The sequence below is a fragment of the Tympanuchus pallidicinctus genome, unplaced genomic scaffold (assembly GCF_026119805.1).
Source record: "Tympanuchus pallidicinctus isolate F22 unplaced genomic scaffold, pur_lepc_1.0 scaffold82, whole genome shotgun sequence".
In the NCBI taxonomy this organism is placed as follows: Eukaryota; Metazoa; Chordata; class Aves; order Galliformes; family Phasianidae; genus Tympanuchus; species Tympanuchus pallidicinctus.
In genome coordinates, this window is record NW_026294805.1 from 73,444 (window position 1) to 91,869 (window position 18,426).

Here is an 18,426-nt window from a genome sequence, read left to right on the forward strand (position 1 = left end):
GGGCTCCCCGCACCGCAGCATCATGCGGTTCACTATGGGGGGGGGGGGGACACGACGACGACGACGACGACAAACTGCCCTTCCTTCCAGCGCCGCATCCCCGGGGCAGTCCGGATGCGGCCCGGCCCCGCGCTGCGATTGCCGCGGGGATTTCCACACGTGCCCCCTTCTACCTCTTCCCGTTCTCCTCTGCCCCCCCCTCCAGTCCCAGACCCCTGCCAGCCCCCCGGCCGATTTAAGGTACAACGGAAGCGGCCCCCGTGAGCGCGGGACAGGTGCGAGCCCGGCAGGGAGCGGAGAGGAGCGGACCCCGCCCCGGCGCTGTGCCCCCCCGCCGCACGTGTTCCCGGTGCCGCCCCGAGCCGTGATGTCAGAGGGGCTGGGCCGCGGCGACAGCGCGCGGGCACCGGGCCGGACCGAGCGGCGGCACCGAGCGGAGCCCCGCAGGTACCGGCGGGCACCGGGGGTGTGGCGGGACGGCGCCGGGAGGGAGGGGCGGGGCGAGGCGAGGCGAGGCGAGGCGGGACGAGAGCAGTGCTACCGGGATGAGCCGCACCGGGGTTGGCTGCGTCGGAAGGAATCGAACCGGAGCGAACTGAAGCAGGCGGTGCGGAGCTCGGTCCGATCTGAGCGGAGCTCATCGGGCTGAGCTGAACCGACGGCACCGCGCGGGGAACGGGAAGAAAGCGGCACCGACGGGGTACGGCCCGGGCTGCACCCTGGGGCGTGGGTTGGGTGCCGCCGCCCGGTTCCGCGCCCCTCCCGATCCGCTTCCCGGTGCTCAGCGCGGTGAGCTCCGAGCTGCGTTCCCGTCCCGTCCCGTCCCTCCTCCGCCTCCTCGTTCCCGGGGCGCAGCAGGAGGAGGAAAACGGGGAAAGCGAAGGGCCCGGCCCCGCCCGCCCCGCCGCTGGGCTCCGCCGCTCCCACCTGCGCGTCCCGGAGCCGCCCCGGGCTGCGCGGACACCGGCACGGCGAGAGGCGGCCCCGGTGCCTCCTATACGATGGCAGCCGCCTCGCCCCGGGGTCCTCGAGGGAGAGAGCGCAGCCCGGGGGTCTCGGGAGCGGAGAGGGGCCGTGAGCGGGTGCCTCACCCCCCCCCCCCCCCCCCACGGTTCCCGTTCCTTGCCCGTTACTAAATAAGGGAACCAGCCGCCGCTCCGGGGGGGGTCCCGGGGGCCGTGTCCGACCTCGGGCCGGGGGGGCCGGCATCGTGCCACGGCTCGGTTCCCCCAGCGCGGGTTCCTGACGCAGCCCCGGTGCGGGGGGAGAAGGGGATGGGAGTGGTGCTGGGATCACCCATGGGTGCTCCGGGAGGCTGCAGGAGGGACGCGCACGCATCGTCCTCTTCCCCTTTGGGTCACATTTGGGGTCCCGGGGGACTGCGGCTGTCGCTCCGTGTCCCACATCCCCTCCCCCCAACCTCCGCCCGGCGCCGCTCCCGGGCCGCGCTCAGCATCTGCCGCCCGGTGCCACGCAGGGAGCAAAGCTCAGCCTTCGCCCTCGGGGCCGGCACCGCCTCAGCGCGGGGCCGGGAGGGAACCGCATCCCCGCGGGGTGCGTGGGAGGCGGCCGGATGCGTGGCAGCAGGATGCGAGCAGCCCGACCTGTGCGTGTGCGAACGAGCTGCCGCCTGCCCGGCCCTGGGGGGGGGCGGGGCTGTGTTGGGGGCTGTGCCGGGGCAAACGGGGCGGGGAGAAAGCGGGGAGACCCCCGCCGTGTCCCCACCGCCGCCCTCCGCCCGCAGGCAGCGCAATGGAGGAGAGCGCGGAGTGGGGCACGCTGAGCCCCGAGGAGTTTGCCCAGCTCCAGAAGTACCTGGACTGTGAGTTGGGGGGGGGGAGAAGCAGCTCGTGTGCGCGGGTGTGGCTGCACGCTGTGCGTGGCTTTGTGCGTGTGCGTGGCAGGGGTTTCACACGCATGGGGCGGCCGCGCACACGTGTGCGCTGCGATGGAGCCGTGGGCACGCAAGGCGTGGGTGTGCCTTGCACACGTGTGTGCATGCGTGCACGGTGTGCGCGCGCCCCTTGCCGTGTGTGCGCTCCCCGAGCATCCTTGCACACGCCTGTGCCCGCAGACAGCAGCAGGAAGGTGCAGGACGTGCTGCAGGAGTTCTATGGTGACGGGATGCTGTCCCAGCACCTTCAGGGAGAGGTGAGCCCCCCCCCCGCACCCCAGGGGCTGCTTGCTTCCCCTCCGCAGACCTCCAGCCCCTCTCTGCCCCCCCCCAGTGCGTGGACTTTGAGGGCTTCAAGCTGTTTCTGAGGAGCTACTTGGAGGCAGCTGATGTCCCGGACACGCTGTGCCATCACCTCTTCAGGTCCTTCCAGAGCACAGGGCAGCCGGGTGCTGGTGAGGACATGGGGGGGGACTGGGAAATGGGGGGGTGGGTCAGGACACGGGGGGGGGAGCGTGGGTTCAGCCTCGTCCATCCCACAGATGCTGATCTCGTCTGCGTTAACGATGTCTCCTGCTACTTCTCACTGCTGGAGGGCGGGCGCCCCGAGGACAAGCTGGAGTGTGAGTGGGGGTCCTGTGGCACCGGGAGGCTGGGGGGGGGGGGCACCGCCGTCTGACTGCTGTGCCCCTCCCTCCCCCCGCAGTCACATTTAAGCTGTACGACAAGGATGGGAACGGGCTCCTGGACAGCTCGGTGAGGGGACAGGGCTGGGGGGGGCATCTGGGACCCCCGCCATCACCCCCACCCTCATCCTCGCCACGCCGTGCTGCAGGAGGTGGAGCGGATCATCACCCAGATGATGCGGGTGGCCCAATACCTGGACTGGGACGTCACAGAGCTGAAGCCGGTGAGTGGCCCCGCATCCCTCCCCACCGTGTGCCCCCCCCAGACCCCCTGAGCCCCACGTCCCCCCAGATCCTACAGGAGATGATGCGGGAGATCGACTATGATGGCAGTGGCACGGTGTCGTTGGCGGAGTGGCTGCGCGGCGGTGTAACCAACATCCCCCTGCTGGTGCTGCTGGGCCTGGAGGTGGTGAGTGCGGGGGGTGCGCCGTGCCGGGCCCCCCCCGGGGTTGTCCTGACCCCCCCCACCCCTCACCCTCTCAGCACATGAAGGATGATGGGCAGCACATGTGGCGCCTGAAGCACTTCAACCGTCCCGCCTACTGCAACGTGTGCGAGACGCTGCTGGTTGGGCTGCGCAAACAGGGGCTGTGCTGCACCTGTGAGTGGGGCAGGGACCGGGGGGGTGGGGGACACGATATGGGGTGAGGATGCAGGCGGGACAGGGAGGGGATGGGGAGGAGGACCGCGGTGGGGGGAGGCTGGAAGAGGGCTGGGGATGAGGACGGGTGGCTGTGAGATGGGGGGGCACAGCGGTGAGGACAGGGACGAGGATGGGGTGGCGTCCCTCCCTTGGGTGGGATGGGGGCGCTAGGGGGTGGGGATGCGGTGCGAGGGACCCCCGCCCCAGGTGTCGCAGGAAGCCCCGCCCCCTCCAGCTGAGGAAGCCCCGCGCCCAAAGCGGGCGTGGCTACTGCAGAGACCCCACCCACCCGGGTAACACCGGGCTGCCATTGGTTCCCGGGGCGGAGGGGGCCGTGCTGCGATTGGCCGAGGGGCAGTTTGGGGGGGTGGGAGCAGGGGCCGAGCCCCGCCCCCTCACGGCCGCGCCCCCCAGTCTGCAAGTTCACGGTCCACGAGCGCTGCGCCCGCAAGGCCCCCCCCAGCTGCATCAGCACCTACGCCAAGTCCCGCAAGGAGGCCGGTGTGAGTGCCCCGGCTGTCCGCCCGTCTGTCCATCCATTTGTCCGTCCGTCTGCCCGCCCGCCTGCTCCGTTTGCCGGTCCGTTTGTCTGTGGCTCCATCTGCGATCGGTCCATCCACTCGTCTCTCTGTCCGTCCATCTGTCCGTTTGCCCATCCGTCTCTTTTGTCAAGCTGTGCAGCTGCCTGCCCGCCTGGCTGCCCCTCCGTCCGCCTTCCCACCCGTTCCTCCTCCTGTCTGTCCGTCCCTCCGTCCATCTGTCCCACCACCTCCCGCCATGACTGCCCACGCAGGTCCAAGCCCACGTCTGGGTGAAAGGGGGCTGCGAGGCCAGCAAGTGTGGCAAATGCCAGAAGAAAATCAAGAGCTTCCAGAGCCTGACGGGGCTGCACTGCGTCTGGTGTCACCTCAAGGTGGGGATGGGCGGAGGGGATGTGGGCCCCCGTGGTGCTGGTTGGTGTCACAGGGGGGTCCCCTTCTCCTCCATCCATCCCCAAGGGATGGGGTGGCTGGACGTGGTCTCTGCCCCCCAGATCCACGAGGATTGCAAGCCCGCTGTGCCCCCCGCTTGTGATTGTGGGCTGCTGAGGGACCACATCCTGCCCCCCTCCGCCATCTATCCTGTGGTGCTGGTGAGCTCAGGGGAAGGGGGGGGGATTTAGGGGAATGAGGGATGTCCCTGTTTGGGGACGTGGGTGTCACCTCCCTGCTGGGGGTGCAGGAGCGGCAGAACAGCCAAAAGGACGAGAGTGGGACGCCGGGTGAGGACGGACCACAGGTCTTCACCACCCCTGAAGGACAGGCGCTGCGGGTGAGACACGCTCCCCTGTTATCCCCATGCCCCCACCCGTATCTGTGTCCCCCTATGGGGCCATGCCTGGCACTCAACCCCCCCTCCCCCAAACCCGCAGGTCAGCCCTGTGCCCGACACCCACCCACTCCTCGTCTTCGTCAACCCCAAGAGCGGAGGGAAGCAGGGAAAGAGGTGAGGGGCTGGGCAGGCGCCGGGCGCGCTGTGGGTTCTTCTTCCACACACAAATTTAGGGGGAGGTGGGGGTTGGACCCCCCCAGCCCACCTTCCCTTCTCCTGCAGAGTGCTCCGAAAGTTCCAGTACCTGCTGAACCCCCGGCAGGTCTACAACCTGCAGCAAGGAGGACCCAACCCAGGGTAAGGGGGGAATAGGACAGGGGGTGTGTAAGTGCTGGGAGGGGGGCAACCAGCCCTGACCTCCCTCCCTCCCTCCCTCCCTTTCTTCCCTTCCCTTCTCTCCAGGCTCAATTTCTTTCGGGACGTGCCAGATTTCCGCATCCTGGTGTGCGGCGGTGACGGCACCGTGGGATGGATCCTGGATGCCATTGGTGGGTCTGCAGCCCCCCGTCACCCCGGGATTTGATGGCCAAATCCTCCCCCCCCTCCCCCCTCACTGCACTTCTCCCTGCAGACAAAGCCAACCTTCCCCGACGGCCACCCGTGGCCGTTCTGCCCCTGGGCACCGGCAACGACCTGGCGCGGTGCCTGCGCTGGGGTGGAGGTGAGTAATGGGGTGGGAGGTGGGCAGCCCAATATCCCCCAGCCTCCCCCCTGATCCCGTGTCTCCCCCAACGCCACCCGCAGGCTACGATGGGGAGAACCTGGTGAAGATCCTGAAGGACATCGAGGGCAGCAGCGTGGTGCAGATGGACCGCTGGCACCTGCGGGTGCTGCCCACCTGCCCCACCGAGGCTGGTGACCCCGTGCCCTACGAGATCGTCAACAACTACTTCTCCATTGGGGTGGTGCGTGGGGCTGGGAGCTGCTGGGGAGGGGGAGGCGCAGCACGGCCGGGTTTCACCCCTCCACACTGCGCCCATCTGCCCCCTGCAGGACGCCTCCATCGCGCACCGCTTCCACGTCATGCGGGAGAAATACCCCGAGAAGTTCAACAGCAGGTGAGTGCTGGCCCCGGGCCGCATCCTGCGACCCCCCCGTGCGTCCCCATATCCCCACCACGCCGCGCTCCCCCCCCCCAGGATGAAGAACAAGCTCTGGTACCTGGAGTTTGCCACTTCCGAGACGCTCTTTGCCACCTGCAAGAAGCTCAAAGAGTGCCTGAGCATCGAGGTGCGCCTCGTCCCTGCATCCCTGTGCCCCCCCCCCCCCCCTCCCGGCGCTTTGCCCTCACCCCGCCCCCCTCCCCAGTGCTGCGGGACCCCCCTGGAGCTGCGGGGTGCGCTGGCGGGGGTTGCCGTGCTCAACATCCCCAGCATGCACGGAGGCTCCAACCTGTGGGGTGAAACCAAGCGCCCGCTGGGGGAGGCGAGGCGGCCGCCCGGTGCCGCTCAGCCCCCGGCCATCACCGACGCCGAAACGCTCAAGACCTGCGTGCAGGGTGCGTGGCTTGGGGGGAGGCGGTTTGGAAACGACCCCTCCCTCGAGGCTGGCGCGGTGCTGACCCCTCCTCCACCCCTCCCCTTTAGACCTGAGCGACCAGCGGTTGGAAGTTGTGGGGCTGGAGGGAGTGCTGGAAATGGGGCAGATCTACACAGGGCTGAAGAGCGCAGGAACGCGGCTGGCCAAGTGCTCCGAGATCACCGTGCGGTGAGCCCTGGGGAGGGGGGGGGGGAAGGGGTTGTGCCCCCCCCCGAAGGGCTGTGGGTGAACCGTAAGGGGGCTGTTGTTGCAGGACGCTGAAAGCCCTCCCCATGCAGATTGATGGAGAGCCCTGGATGCAGCCACCCTGCACTGTATGCATCCCCATGCCGGATGGGTGGGGGGGGGTGGGGGGGGGTGTTGTTACTTCCCCTGGATCCCCCAGTGGTTCTGTGCCCTCCCCATGTTGCCCCCCTCCCACGCTCATCCTCTCTTACAGATCAAGATCACCCACAAGAACCAGGCGCCCATGCTGATGGCCCCCCCGCCCCGCTCCTCCAGCTTCTTTGGCCTCAAGAAGGGCTCTGTGGAGGGCTAAAGGGGACCGGACCCCCCCAGCACTGGGCAGGGCCCTTCTGTTCTTCCCCATTCTCCCCTGTGCACCCAGGGATGGGTTCCCCCACGGGGGGGTGGGAGGAGAGGCTGGAGTCCCCACCCCGCTAGGCCCCCCCACACCCGTGCCCTATTTATTACACCCAACCCCTGCGTTTCAAGTGCCTCTTGTAGTAATAAAGCTGGCGGCTGGGCCCCCCCCATCCCCCCCCATGCAAACAGAAGGAGCACAGCTGAGCTGAGTCTTTATTAGCAGCCGGTACTCGCATCCCCCCCCCCGGTTCCTGGGGGCTCGGGCCAGGCAGGGGGCTCTGTACTGGGGGGTGGGATGCAGACCCCCCCTCCCCCCCTCCTAGACAGTGTTGGCACGCAGCAGGGGGCTGCTTTCTCCACTGGGAGCCCCCCCAAAAGCCTGGCGCAGCAGCAGACGCAGGGCAGCACCAGGGGGCAGCCAGCTGTGGGGCCTGGGGGCTGGGGGGGCTGCGGGCAGCAGTGGGCTGTACTTCACACGGCTGCAAGCAGAAGGGAGAGGGGGTGATGCTGTGCTGTCTCCCTGTCCCTCTCCCTGTCCCTCTCCCCCCCCCCCTTGTCCCAGTCCTCCCCCCCGCTCACCGGTAGGTGTAGGCAGCCGTGCCCAGAGCAGCAGCAATGAGCAGCAGCCCCACGGTGAGCGTGGTGCCACCGGCAGCTGGGGACGCTCCTGGGGGGGCAGAGGCAGCTCAGCAGCAGCCCCACGCCTCCCCCTCCCCTTCCTCCCCCATCCCCTCCCTCTCCCACCTCCGACAGCCACACGGGTGCTGGCCACAGCCAAGCCGTTGCCGTTGGCCAACGAGACGTTGAGGCAGTAGAGGCCGGACTGGTTGAAGTCCTGGCGCAGCACCAGCTGGCAGCCCGGCGCCGGTGCCACGGCCGAGCACGTCTGAGTCTGCGCTGTGCGGCACTCGGCGTCCGCCACCACGGTGCACACCTCCTCGGGAAGGCTGGGGGGGGGTCAGTGAGCTCCCGGGACCCCCCAGCCCCCATTGCCATCCCCACGTTCTGCCTAGCTCCAGCCCGTGGGCTCCCAGCTGTCCCCAGCCCCGTGCACCGTCCCCATCTGCTCCCATCTCTGGCGCACCGTGCCCGGCTCTCCTCACCTCCCCTCGCACGTCACCGTCAGCTCCACGCTGTTTCCGCTGCCTTCAGCCTCCGCAGGCAGCACCTGCACGATGGCCACGCTCTCGATGCCCTCTGTGAGGGGACGGGGCGTCACATGAAGGCTGAACCCCCCTGGACCCCCCCCCCGGCCCCTCAGCCCGGTGCTCACGGACGATGTTGAGCTCAGTGGAGAAGCTGCCATAGCGGTACAGGACGCAGCCGCTGGGCTCAGCCTCGGGCGCCTGGCGCTTCACCAGCAGCAGCGGCTCCGCTGTGGCTCCAGCCGTGGCACTGCCAGAGGACACGGCTGTGGCTCCAGCTGTGGGATCTGCTATGGATTCAGCTGTAGCTGCAGCCGTGGGTCCAACTGCGTCCCCATCCGTGGCTGCAGCTGTGTCCACAGCCGTGTCCGCAGCGGTGGCTCCAGGGGTGGCTGCGGCCACGTCCCCTGCTGTCCCCACACCTGCAGCAGCCCCATGCAAAGAAGCGGCTGGAAAAAGGTTTGGAGGGACCCAACCATTCCCTCGCAGGACCCCCCAGGCCAAAGCCCATCTCCCTCTGCCCCGTAGGAACAGCACCCACCTGCCGTCACGCTTCCCTCCACTGCTGTGGGGGCCACAGTGCCCGGAGCGTCCCCACCTGAGGACACTGAGGTGGGGGGCAGGGGGTCTGCAGTGGGGTCTGTACCGGCTGCTGCACCGGGCACTGCAGTGCTGAGCACCGGGTCGGGGTTGGGCTCAGTGGCAGCACCGTCTGAGGGCACGGCCACTGAGACCCCCGTGGGTTCTGCTGGTGCCCCGGAGGCTCCGGGTGCTGCTGCGGTGCCGGGTGCTGCGGTGGTCCCAGGTGCTGCGGCAGTGCTGGGTGCTGTGGGGGTGCCGGGCGCCGCAGCGGTGCCAGATCCTGTGGGTCCTGCAGGCTGCGTGGCCGTGGGTCCCAAGGAAGGCGCCGGCCCGGTGGTGGGATCCACAACCGGGGGTGCGGAGGTGCCGCAGGAGCTGAGCGGAATGGCCGCCTGCAGCACCAGGCGGGCGGCAAAGGAACCGGCCTGCAGGTAGGTGTGGGTGACGGTGGGGCTGCGGGAGATGAGCGTGCCGCTCTGGTCCCCGAAGTCCCACGAGAAGGAGATGTCAGCATCGCGCAGGTAATGGCTGGGGTCGTGCAGCCGCACGCTGAAGGCCACGGGGCGGTTGAGCACAAAGCGCCCACCGTTCCCCGCTGCCGCCTCCAGCTGCGTCACGTCCACCGCAATGGGCACCTGGTCTGGGGGACACAGGGACATCAGCGTGGGGACGCGGCGCCGGCTGCCGGCCCGCCCACCCCGCCGCCACATACCGGTGATGCTGAACTGCGTGCTGGCGTGGCCGATGGGGATGAACTTCTGGCGGCCACGGTAGTGATAAACCACCACCTCCATGGTGTAGGAGCCCAGGGCCACCCCGTCCGTCCCCACTGTCAGCTGCGACGCCGCTCCGTCCACCACCTGCCAGTAACGCCCTGCGGGGACACCGCGCTCAGGGACATGGGGACATCCCAGCAGTGCTGGGAGCTCGGCACAGAGCCGTCCTCACCCCACGTCCACCAGACGTAGACGAATCTCCCACGTTTGCCCCAGGCGCTGCGGGGAAAGGGCTGCCCGTCGGGGAAGACGCCATCCGAGCCCTCGGCCAGCTGCTCCGGGAACACCGGCTCCCCCTGCACCACGCGGGTGCCTGCCGGGAGCACAACGTGAGCGAGGCGTTGCTGAGCCCCCGGCTGAGCCCCCGGCGGAGCCCCCGGCGGAGCCCACCATTCACGGTGCAGTTCTGGCTCCACACCACGCGGCCGTCGGGCAGCGCCGTCTGCGTGCTGGGGAAGCGCAGCGCGATGGAGAAGGTGGCCCTGGCGCCTGCCATGGTGGGAGCGTCGTTGCTGATGTCGAAGGTGACGTCGCCTCCTGTCAGGAACGGGGACGGCGGCTCAGGGAGCAGCGCCGCGGCCGTCTGTCCCCGCGTCTGTGTGTCCCCGTGCTCACCTCGCCAGCAGTCGCTTTGCTGCGCTCTCCCCTCCTGCCACGGGCGGTACCGCGCTGCGTCCCAGCTCCGGAACGGCGCCGGGCGGCCGGCCCACACCGGGCCCTGAAAGCCATCGCGGCTCCGGCCGCCGCCTCCTGCGGGAAAAGGGACACGGAGGCCGTGGCATCGCGCTGGGACCCCCCGCCCAGCCCCAGAAACACGTGATGGGCTCAGGCTGCGGTGCGGGGCAAAGCCCGTCACATGGCGCTGCCCAAAGCTGTTTCATGTGACGCTCAGCTGAGCTGCAGCGCGGGGCTGGACGGGGTGAGCGCTCCCCCCGTGTCCCTTCTGTGCCCCACTGGCTGGGGCACGCGGTCCCCACGGGATCCCCATGGCATCGCTTGTGCGCAGAGGGATGGGGGTCCCCGTGGGGTCCCCGTGGGCACACAGCAATGGAGACGCTGCTCCCTCCTCGTGCTGGGGCCTCCCCACAACACGGGGCTGGTTGATCCCACCCTGGGGGCCCACACCCACCGCAGAGCGCACCCCGAAGCCGATCTTGCTCTGGGAGATTCAGTGCCACCACCCACCCCCAACCCGTCCCCATTTGGGGTCCCGCAGGTAACCCACGGCTGCCCCACGAAGCCCATGGGCAGCTCACAGCCAGGACCACCCTCACGTACCCCGGTTGCCTGAAGATTCCCCCCCCCCCGCAGCCCCACTTACGCTGCTGTGCCGTGGCCAGGGCCAGCAGTGCCGCCAGCAGCACGATGGCCCCTTGAAACCGCATGCTCCCTGCACTCCGGATCCGGGAGAGGCGAAGGCAACCGGTGCGGGGGGATAAGAAGGGACCCTCTTTACATAGCCCCACCCCAAGGGACGGCCCCAGGGAGGGCCTGCGGGTGGGCACGTGCGTGCACGTGTGGGCATGTGTGCGCGCACATGGCTACGGTCACACGGCTCCCGTCGCTCCGCTCGGAGGCGGTGGGTTCGGGGTGTGTGAGACCCCCGCGAAGGGCTCGGCACAGCCGCTGCCCCCCGCTCACAGCACAGCAGTGCCTGGTCCGTGCGCCGGGTACTGCAGGGAGCTGGGTTATAGGGGCGACCCTGTAACCCCCCTTGGGATGTGACACATTCGCAGGGAGACCCCCATACTGCACCCACACAGGGACCCCCAGCTGCATCGGGGCACTGCAGACCCCCAGTTGGCCCCAGCCCACGTCAGCACTGGCGGCTGTGGCTGGCAGGATGCACATAGAGGGCCATGAAGTACTGCGCTTGTGTGCATGGGAACCTCGTGCGTGGGACTGCATGCGTGACAGCATGACCGCGGGGACGGCGTCCGCGGGACCGTTTGCCTGGGAACACCGTGTGTAGCACTGCATTCGCAACACCGTGGGCAGCCTGATAACAACCCGGGCTCAGGGCCTGTACCGTAGTCAGAGCGGCTGCTCTGCCATCGGCGTCCCGGGGAAAGAAGGCGCGCGGGGACGCAGCACCCGCGAACGCCGCAAGCGTGGGTCGAGAGGTGCCCGCCCCGCGCCTGTCGCTTTAAGAGATCTCCCGCGCCGCCCCCCGCCCGGCCGCGGGCTCAGCCAATGGGACGCCGCGAGGGGCGTGGCCAGCGGCCGGCGGGAAGCGGCGCGGGCGGGGCCCCGGGGTTGTGGCGCGCCGGGGAAAAGCGGCGGCCGCGATCGTTCCGTGCCCGGCCCGGGACCCCGGGACACCGCAACCCCGGGCCGCGCCCCCACCGCCCGGGGCCGCCCCCCCACCCAATGGAGAACTTCCAGAAGGTGGAGAAGATCGGGGAGGGCACGTACGGCGTCGTGTACAAGGCCCGGAACAAGGTCACGGGCGAGGTGGTGGCGCTGAAGAAGATCCGGCTGGACACGTGAGCGGGCGGGGGGCGACGGGGGGGGGCGTGGGGGGCACCGGGAAGGGCTCAACCCGCTCCTCCCCCAGGGAAACCGAGGGCGTCCCCAGCACGGCCATCCGAGAGATCTCGCTGCTGAAGGAGCTCAACCACCCCAACATCGTCAAGTGAGGGGGGGCGCGGGGGGAGGCGTGGAGAGGGGTGTAGAGAATCTATGGGGACGCTCCGCTGGCAGCCGGCTGCGTGGGGAGGTTTGGCTGGGAGTTGTCGGGGGGCTGTGGGGGTGTTTGGGGGCTGCAGAAGGCCTGAGGGGCTGGGGGGGGGGATTGAGAGCTGCAGAGGATCCGGAGGCTGTGGGGGGGTCTGGGGGTTGCGGGGGTGTCTGGAAGCTGTGGGGGGGTCTGGGGGCTGTGGGGGGGTCTGGGGGCTGCAGGGGGGTCTGGATGCACTGGGGTGGGAGGGGGGTGATGCTAGCACCCAGGCCACCCCTCCTCCAGACTGCTGGACGTGATCCACACGGAGAACAAGCTCTACCTGGTCTTTGAGTTCCTGCACCAGGACCTGAAGAAGTTCATGGATGCATCGTCCCTGGGTGGCATCGCGCTGCCGCTCATCAAGGTGGGTCGGGGCGGGGGTGGCGGGGGGGCACGGGGCAGTGCTGACCTCCCCCCCCCTCCCATCCCCGCAGAGCTACCTGTTCCAGCTGCTGCAAGGCCTGGCCTTCTGCCACGCACACCGCGTGCTGCACCGAGACCTCAAGCCTCAGAACCTGCTCATCAACGCCGACGGTGCCATCAAGCTGGCTGACTTTGGGCTGGCACGCGCCTTTGGGGTGCCTGTGCGCACCTACACGCACGAGGCGGGTGTGGGGATGGGGGGCTGCGGGAGGCGGGGGTGGCTCTGTGCTCAAAGTCTGCCCCCCCCACCCCGCAGGTGGTGACGTTGTGGTACCGAGCGCCTGAGATCCTGCTGGGCTGCAAGTACTATTCGACTGCCGTGGACATCTGGAGCCTGGGCTGCATTTTCGCCGAGATGGTGAGCGGGGGAGGGGGGTGGAGTAGCGGGGGAGGGGCTGCGTCCCCGTGGGACAGCAGCTGCTACTTCAGGGGACACCTGGGGTCACTGAGGGATGCCCTGGAGGCGCTGTGGGGTTGCCCTGAGGGCACCAAGGGGACACTGTGGTCGTACTCTGGGGACACTAAGGAGCTGCCCTGCTGAGACCTTTGGGATACGCTGGGGGTATCCTGGGAAAACCAAGGACGTGCCCTGGGGACACTGAGGGGACACCGTGGTCGCGTTCTGAGGTCACCAAGGGGCGCTGTGGTCACACACTGCAGACACTCAGGATGTGCCCCAGTTTGCCCCCATTCTGCCGTCTCAGCCCTGACATCACTGCACGCGGGGCCGGCCGCGAGCACAGAGGCACAAAGGGGCTCTGTGGGTGCCTGGGGGGTGGGGGAGCATCATGTGAGCCCCCGGCCCAGACCCAGCATCACGGGGTGCTCACATGGGGCGGGGGCCGTTTGATGCCACCACGTGCAGGTGACGCGGCGCGCGCTCTTCCCCGGGGATTCGGAGATCGATCAGCTCTTCCGTATCTTCCGCACGCTGGGGACTCCGGATGAGGCCGCCTGGCCCGGCGTCACCGCCCTGCCCGACTACAAGCCCAGCTTCCCCAAGTGGGCCCGGCAGGATCTGGGCAAAGTGGTGCCGCCGCTGGATGAGGAGGGCCGCAAGCTGCTGGCGGTGAGCACAGGGCCGGGGGGGGACGGTGAGGGGAGACGCAATGAGGAGCCCCCCCCTCACCATCCCCAATTCTGCTTCTCTTCAGCAAATGCTGCACTACGATCCCAACAAACGCATCTCGGCCAAGGCAGCGCTGGGCCATCCCTTCTTCCGTGATGTCACCAGGGCTGTCCCCCACCTGCGCCTGTGAGCACTGGGCTGGGGGTGGGCACGTTGGCTGCGGACAGCGCGAGCGCAGAGTGGGGCACTGGGACCCCCAGCCCCCAGGACTGCTCGGGGTGGGGACCCCCCCTTTGCCTGGGCTCTCGGGCACTTACAGCTGAGGGTGAGGTGGGAGGGTGAGGGACAGAGCCTTCCCCCTCCCTTTGTCCCCCTCTCCTCCGTCCCCGGGGTGGCAGTGGGGGTCCACCTCTTCCCTCCCCCCCGCGGGCTTTTCCTCGCTGACTTTTGTAACTTTTTTGCCATTTTGTAGTTGACATTTAAAGCCCTTTGTGCAGCTCCTGTTCAGCAGTGCCTGTGGGACATGGCGGGGGTTGTGGGTGTCTGACCCCTATCAGCCCCTCCTCAGCTGGCTGGGAGCAGTCTGTCCTCTGTCACCTGCCTGCAGCTCCCCCAGCACCATCCTGTGCATCTGTAGGGCCGCTATGCCTGTAGGGCTTCCCCATGGCTGCCCCCAGGTCCTTGAAATACCAATAGGGCCCATATGTGCCCCATCTTTTCACAGCACCCATACATGCCACACGGTCGCCATAGGGCCCGTTTGTGTCCCATAGTCCCTATATGGTCCATACGCGCCCCTGCGTCCCACTGCCCCATCCACGCCCCCGTAGGGTCCGCATGAGGCCCCGGTCCCTGTAGGCCCCGCCCCCTGGCGCTATGAAGCGCTGCTACTGGCCAGGCTTAGCCCCGCCCCCGCCGAAGACCGCAGCGCAAAAGTGAAGGAGAGCCGCTGGGGGTCAGAGGTCGCGGCTCCCGGCGGCCCCCGCAGCTCCACGGGCTGTCAGTCATGGGCAACCCGGCCCGTGAATGGCCCCGAGGCACCGCCCTGCGTTTCGTCATTCATCGCGCCGCCAGCCGCGGGTTGGCCCGGCTGGGCCTCCTCTGCCCTCTGATTGGTCACTGCTGCCGCAGGGGTCCGCCCCCTTCGGTCACCTTATTTGTTCCTGGTGACGCCCCCTACGCGGTGACGCATCCCGCTGGCCGGGCGCTCCGTCATTCACCTCTGGCCCCGCCTCCCCGCGGCATTCCTGCTGACCACTGGCTCACCGCTCCCTTACTCCTATTGGCGGTGCGGCGCTGCCCATCCGTCCAATCACCGTCTTCCATAGGCCGTCTCGCGCGGGGCGGGGGCGATGACGCATACTTCGCCACTCCCATTGGCTGCGCCGACAGGAAGAGGCGTGCCCGCCGCCCCGTCACGCGTCGCCCATTGGCGGAGCAGCGCCTTAATCCCGCCCGCGAGAGGAGGGCTGGGCTGAGGCGCTGTTTGTGTGCTCGGGCCGCAGCGGGAGGCCGGGGCCGCAGGTACCGGGAGCGGGGCGGCTGCAGGCGGGGCCGAGCGCCGGGCCGGGTTCCGGGCCGCCTCCCGCGCGTGCAGGCTTTGGAGCCCAGCCGGGCTCGCCCAGAAGGACCGGAACAGCCGGGTCCGGCCTGGGCCCGGGGTTGGGCCCGGCCTGGGGCGGGGACCGGGTCCGCCGTGCCGCGGTGCACCGAGCGCCCGGGGGGAGCCGTGGGCTGCCGGAGTCCCACGGGCGGAGTTTCGGGGCCGGGCGGGTACCGGGCCCGGTTCTGTTCCTTCGGTATCCACAGGGGCTCTCGTTACCGAGCCGAATTCCTCTGGTTTTCCCCCAGTTCGATCTCCCCGCGGCTCCGCCCGTTCCGAGGCGCCGGCGGGGAGCCGGGCGCACCGCCGCGGGGGGCGCAGGCCGGGGGGGGGGGGGGGGGGAGAGCGAACGCCCGGTGTTGGCCGCCTCCGGGCCCCCCGCCCGAGCAGGCGGCACCCGGCGGTCCGGTGAGGGCCGAGAGAGAGCGCGACCGCCCCGCTGTGCCAAATGGAAACGGTGCTGCGTCCGGCAGAGCCGCCCGAGATGAAGAATGCACCGGGACCGGGCGGCGCGGGCTCTGTTATAAAGGGACCCACGTTGCCCCACCGGAGGTCGCCGGTCCCGCAGCCGCCTCGGCGGTGGTGCGAGTGCGGTTGGGACATAGGAGAAGTCCGCCCGGTAACAGGAAAGCAGTTGGCCCTGGCGGCTGTTGCAATGCTGTGCGGCTGCTGGTGGCGCTGCTCCCAGGGGCTCTGCGTCCTCGTAGGGTCGGGGTGGGGTCCTGCGATGGGAGACTTTACCTCCCGATTCAGCCCCGCGTGACGTGGAGCCGTCGCTGCTGCAGCTGTGCGCTCTGTGCTGGGGGGGCTGCGCAGCACGGTGCCCCACGGTCAGCGCCTGCTGGTGTTTCATGGGCCTGTGTGTGCTCATGGAGCTCAGTGCTTCACACCTTGAGTCACAGCGAGCGCTGCTGGCTGTGACACAAAGGTGTGGTGGGAGTAACTGTGTGTACAGTTCAGCTTGGTTGCCTCTGCAGGTGAGAGGATTTGGTGTAACAGGAGCAGCCGGTGGTCCTGGGGCTGGTGCTGTAGGGTGCGCGTGCTGCAGCACTGCATCCAGCCTGTGGAAGTGCAAAGGTGAAGTGGAACCTCCCCCCCCTGGAGCTGGGCCTGAGGGGGCTGTGGGTTGTGGGGGCTGTGAGGCTCAAGGCCTGGGCTCAGCACTGCGTGGAGGTGCTTCGTTCGCAGCCGTGCGTGGGGGCGCAGGCACTGATGGCCTTCCCCTGCTGGCTGTGCTCCAGCGGCCGTTTGTGTCCTACGGCTGTATGGGAGGTGAGCCTTAAAAGAAAAATAAAGAATGAATGAGATTAGCTTGAAAAGCACAAACCTTGCTTTCCCTGCTGTCCCGGTGTGGGAGCTGAAGGACTCGGGCTGCGCAGTGACCCATCAGTGCGTGCTGTGGCTGAAGGAGCTGCTGATGCGGATGGGATGCGCTGTGCTGTCTGCTCTGAGTGCGTGCCGAGGGAAAACAGAAAGCAGAAAAAGAACCTCAGGCTGAGGAACTTGGAGGCTGAGCTGCGGAGTTGGTTCCCAGCTTCTCCTATGGGCGGGGAGAGGTGAAGCAGCTGAGGAATCTGTGCTGTGGTACAAACAGGAGCGGCCTGGGACACGAGGCTAAGCCTTGTCCTGGCAGAGGCGCTGCCTCCCCTGGGCGTCACTCGGGGTCAGCCTTTCCCACCCAGCTCCTGGGAGTCGCTCTGGAAGCAGAGCAGTCGGGTCCTCTTTGTGCACCCCCAAGGGTGCCCGCGCCCACCACACCTGTACTGCATTTGGCCGGAGGGATTTAATGGTGCAGCACGCAGTGACCGACTGCTTTCCTCCCCTTCCAGGACTGCCTGGTGGAACCAACGCCAGCGCTCCCAGCGTCGGTGCCTTCCCGGCTCTCAGCAGGGCAGGAGCCCAGCAGCAGCCCGGCCATGACCAGCAGAGGAGCCGCCAGGCCGAACGGGCAATCCCAAGCCAGCAAAATCTGTCAGTTCAAACTGGTGCTGCTGGGCGAATCGGCGGTGGGGAAATCCAGCCTGGTGCTGCGCTTCGTCAAGGGGCAATTCCACGAGTACCAGGAGAGCACCATCGGGGGTGAGTCGCCGGGGGCGCTGCCTGCAGGCTGCACCGGGGCTGGAGCTGCGCTCCTGCGGCTGCCGCCTCCATTTGCGCCTCACACCGGCTTCCCTCTCCCGCACCTTCGATCCCCGTGGGCTGGGCGCTGGGGGGCCCAGTGATGCTGACGCCCTCCTCCCTCCCGGCAGCGGCGTTCCTCACACAGTCCGTCTGCCTGGACGACACAACGGTGAAGTTTGAGATCTGGGACACGGCGGGCCAGGAGCGATACCACAGCCTGGCCCCCATGTACTACCGGGGGGCGCAGGCCGCCATCGTGGTCTACGACATCACCAACCAGGTGAGGCTCTCGGCGCAGGCTCAGCCCTTGGTGGGGGGTCCCTGGGGGGCGCCCGCCTCGTGGTAACCTCGCATCTCCCCCTCTCTGCTCCCAGGAAACATTTGCACGGGCGAAAACATGGGTGAAAGAGCTGCAGAGGCAAGCCAGCCCCAGCATCGTCATTGCGCTCGCGGGCAACAAAGCCGACCTGGCCAGCAAACGTATGGTGGAGTACGAAGTAAGTGGTGGCACCAGCACCCTCCCTGCAGCCCCCCGTGGCTGCTGGAGCCTCACCTGGCTGCTCTCTTCCAGGAGGCGCAGGCTTACGCAGATGACAACAGCCTGTTGTTCATGGAGACGTCGGCCAAGACGGCGATGAATGTGAACGACCTCTTCCTGGCCATCGGTGAGGCTGCGGGGGGGTGGGGGGTCCTGCAGGGTGAGGGGGGGGCGGTTTCCTCACAGCCCGCCCTGCTGCGCGACGCGGAGCCGATGCCTCCTGGGCGCTGGGGCTCAGGGCAGCTCTTCCTCCTCCCTGGAGCGGCGCTGGGAGCCCCGCTGATGCTTCTCTCCCCCCCTCCAGCCAAGAAGCTGCCAAAGAGCGAGCCCCAGAGCACAAGCGGTGCAGCGGGGAGGAGCAGAGGCGTGGACCTTCACGAGCAAACCCAGCAGAACAAGAGCCAGTGCTGTAGCAACTGAAGGGCGGCCTTCGGCAGCGGCCCGCGAGCGAGGAAGAGCTGAAATATAACCTCCAAACCTCCGCCCCCCTCCACCACACCTCACCTCCCCTCCGTAACGGCGCACCGAGAAAAACCCACCCGAACCAGAACCCTCCCGAGAGCTCTAACTGCACTTTTTAATGCTTCAAAGCCACCACCAGACACCCGTGAGCACCATCCCGATGGCAGTGGAACTCCATCCGCCGGGGACTTAACTTCCAGAGGGGGGAAACAAAAAGAAAAACAAAAGAGAAAAAAAAAAAAAAAAGAAAAAACAAACCAACAA

The 18,426-nt window shown here is 68.3% G+C and overlaps 4 protein-coding genes across 6 annotated transcripts; 3 read left to right on the forward strand and 1 right to left on the reverse strand.

Annotated features, from left to right (window-relative positions):
- The first annotated feature begins 328 nt into the window (after positions 1-328).
- Positions 329-6,912, forward strand: DGKA (diacylglycerol kinase alpha). Of its 2 annotated transcripts, XM_052669761.1 has the most exons (24): positions 329-447; positions 1,745-1,822; positions 2,075-2,151; positions 2,229-2,349; positions 2,437-2,517; positions 2,601-2,650; positions 2,730-2,804; positions 2,873-2,992; positions 3,067-3,184; positions 3,641-3,729; positions 4,020-4,139; positions 4,260-4,358; positions 4,448-4,537; positions 4,638-4,711; positions 4,820-4,894; positions 5,000-5,085; positions 5,169-5,258; positions 5,342-5,502; positions 5,591-5,655; positions 5,737-5,827; positions 5,906-6,095; positions 6,184-6,304; positions 6,390-6,450; positions 6,576-6,912. In XM_052669761.1, exons 2-24 carry the CDS (start codon positions 1,753-1,755, stop codon positions 6,672-6,674), a joined length of 2,223 nt encoding a protein of 740 aa, XP_052525721.1. In that variant the 5' UTR covers positions 329-447; positions 1,745-1,752; the 3' UTR covers positions 6,675-6,912. The 2 variants fall into 2 exon arrangements, with proteins under 2 accessions (XP_052525721.1, XP_052525720.1); XM_052669760.1 differs by having other exon boundaries at positions 2,229-2,517.
- A 2-nt stretch (positions 6,913-6,914) lies between these two features.
- On the reverse strand, positions 6,915-10,675 carry PMEL (premelanosome protein). The gene is made up of 11 exons (XM_052669762.1): positions 10,546-10,675; positions 9,840-9,974; positions 9,615-9,761; positions 9,397-9,537; positions 9,161-9,322; positions 8,408-9,088; positions 7,995-8,288; positions 7,825-7,918; positions 7,466-7,668; positions 7,301-7,388; positions 6,915-7,200 (listed from the first exon to the last, which is right to left on the reverse strand). Exons 1-11 carry the CDS (start codon positions 10,607-10,609, stop codon positions 7,041-7,043), a joined length of 2,169 nt encoding a protein of 722 aa, XP_052525722.1. The 5' UTR covers positions 10,610-10,675; the 3' UTR covers positions 6,915-7,040.
- An 813-nt stretch (positions 10,676-11,488) lies between these two features.
- On the forward strand, positions 11,489-13,934 carry CDK2 (cyclin dependent kinase 2). The gene is made up of 7 exons (XM_052669767.1): positions 11,489-11,710; positions 11,782-11,859; positions 12,190-12,310; positions 12,381-12,551; positions 12,626-12,727; positions 13,235-13,438; positions 13,524-13,934. Exons 1-7 carry the CDS (start codon positions 11,595-11,597, stop codon positions 13,626-13,628), a joined length of 897 nt encoding a protein of 298 aa, XP_052525727.1. The 5' UTR covers positions 11,489-11,594; the 3' UTR covers positions 13,629-13,934.
- Positions 13,935-14,845: 911 nt separating this feature from the next.
- Positions 14,846-18,419, forward strand: RAB5B (RAB5B, member RAS oncogene family). Of its 2 annotated transcripts, XM_052669769.1 has the most exons (7): positions 14,846-14,962; positions 16,019-16,118; positions 16,871-17,120; positions 17,291-17,442; positions 17,537-17,659; positions 17,734-17,827; positions 18,005-18,419. In XM_052669769.1, the coding sequence occupies exons 3-7, from the start codon at positions 16,958-16,960 to the stop codon at positions 18,118-18,120; spliced, it is 648 nt and encodes a 215-aa protein (XP_052525729.1). In that variant the 5' UTR covers positions 14,846-14,962; positions 16,019-16,118; positions 16,871-16,957; the 3' UTR covers positions 18,121-18,419. The 2 variants fall into 2 exon arrangements, with proteins under 2 accessions (XP_052525729.1, XP_052525728.1); XM_052669768.1 differs by lacking the exon at positions 16,019-16,118 and having other exon boundaries at positions 14,864-14,962.
- The last annotated feature ends 7 nt before the right edge of the window (positions 18,420-18,426 follow it).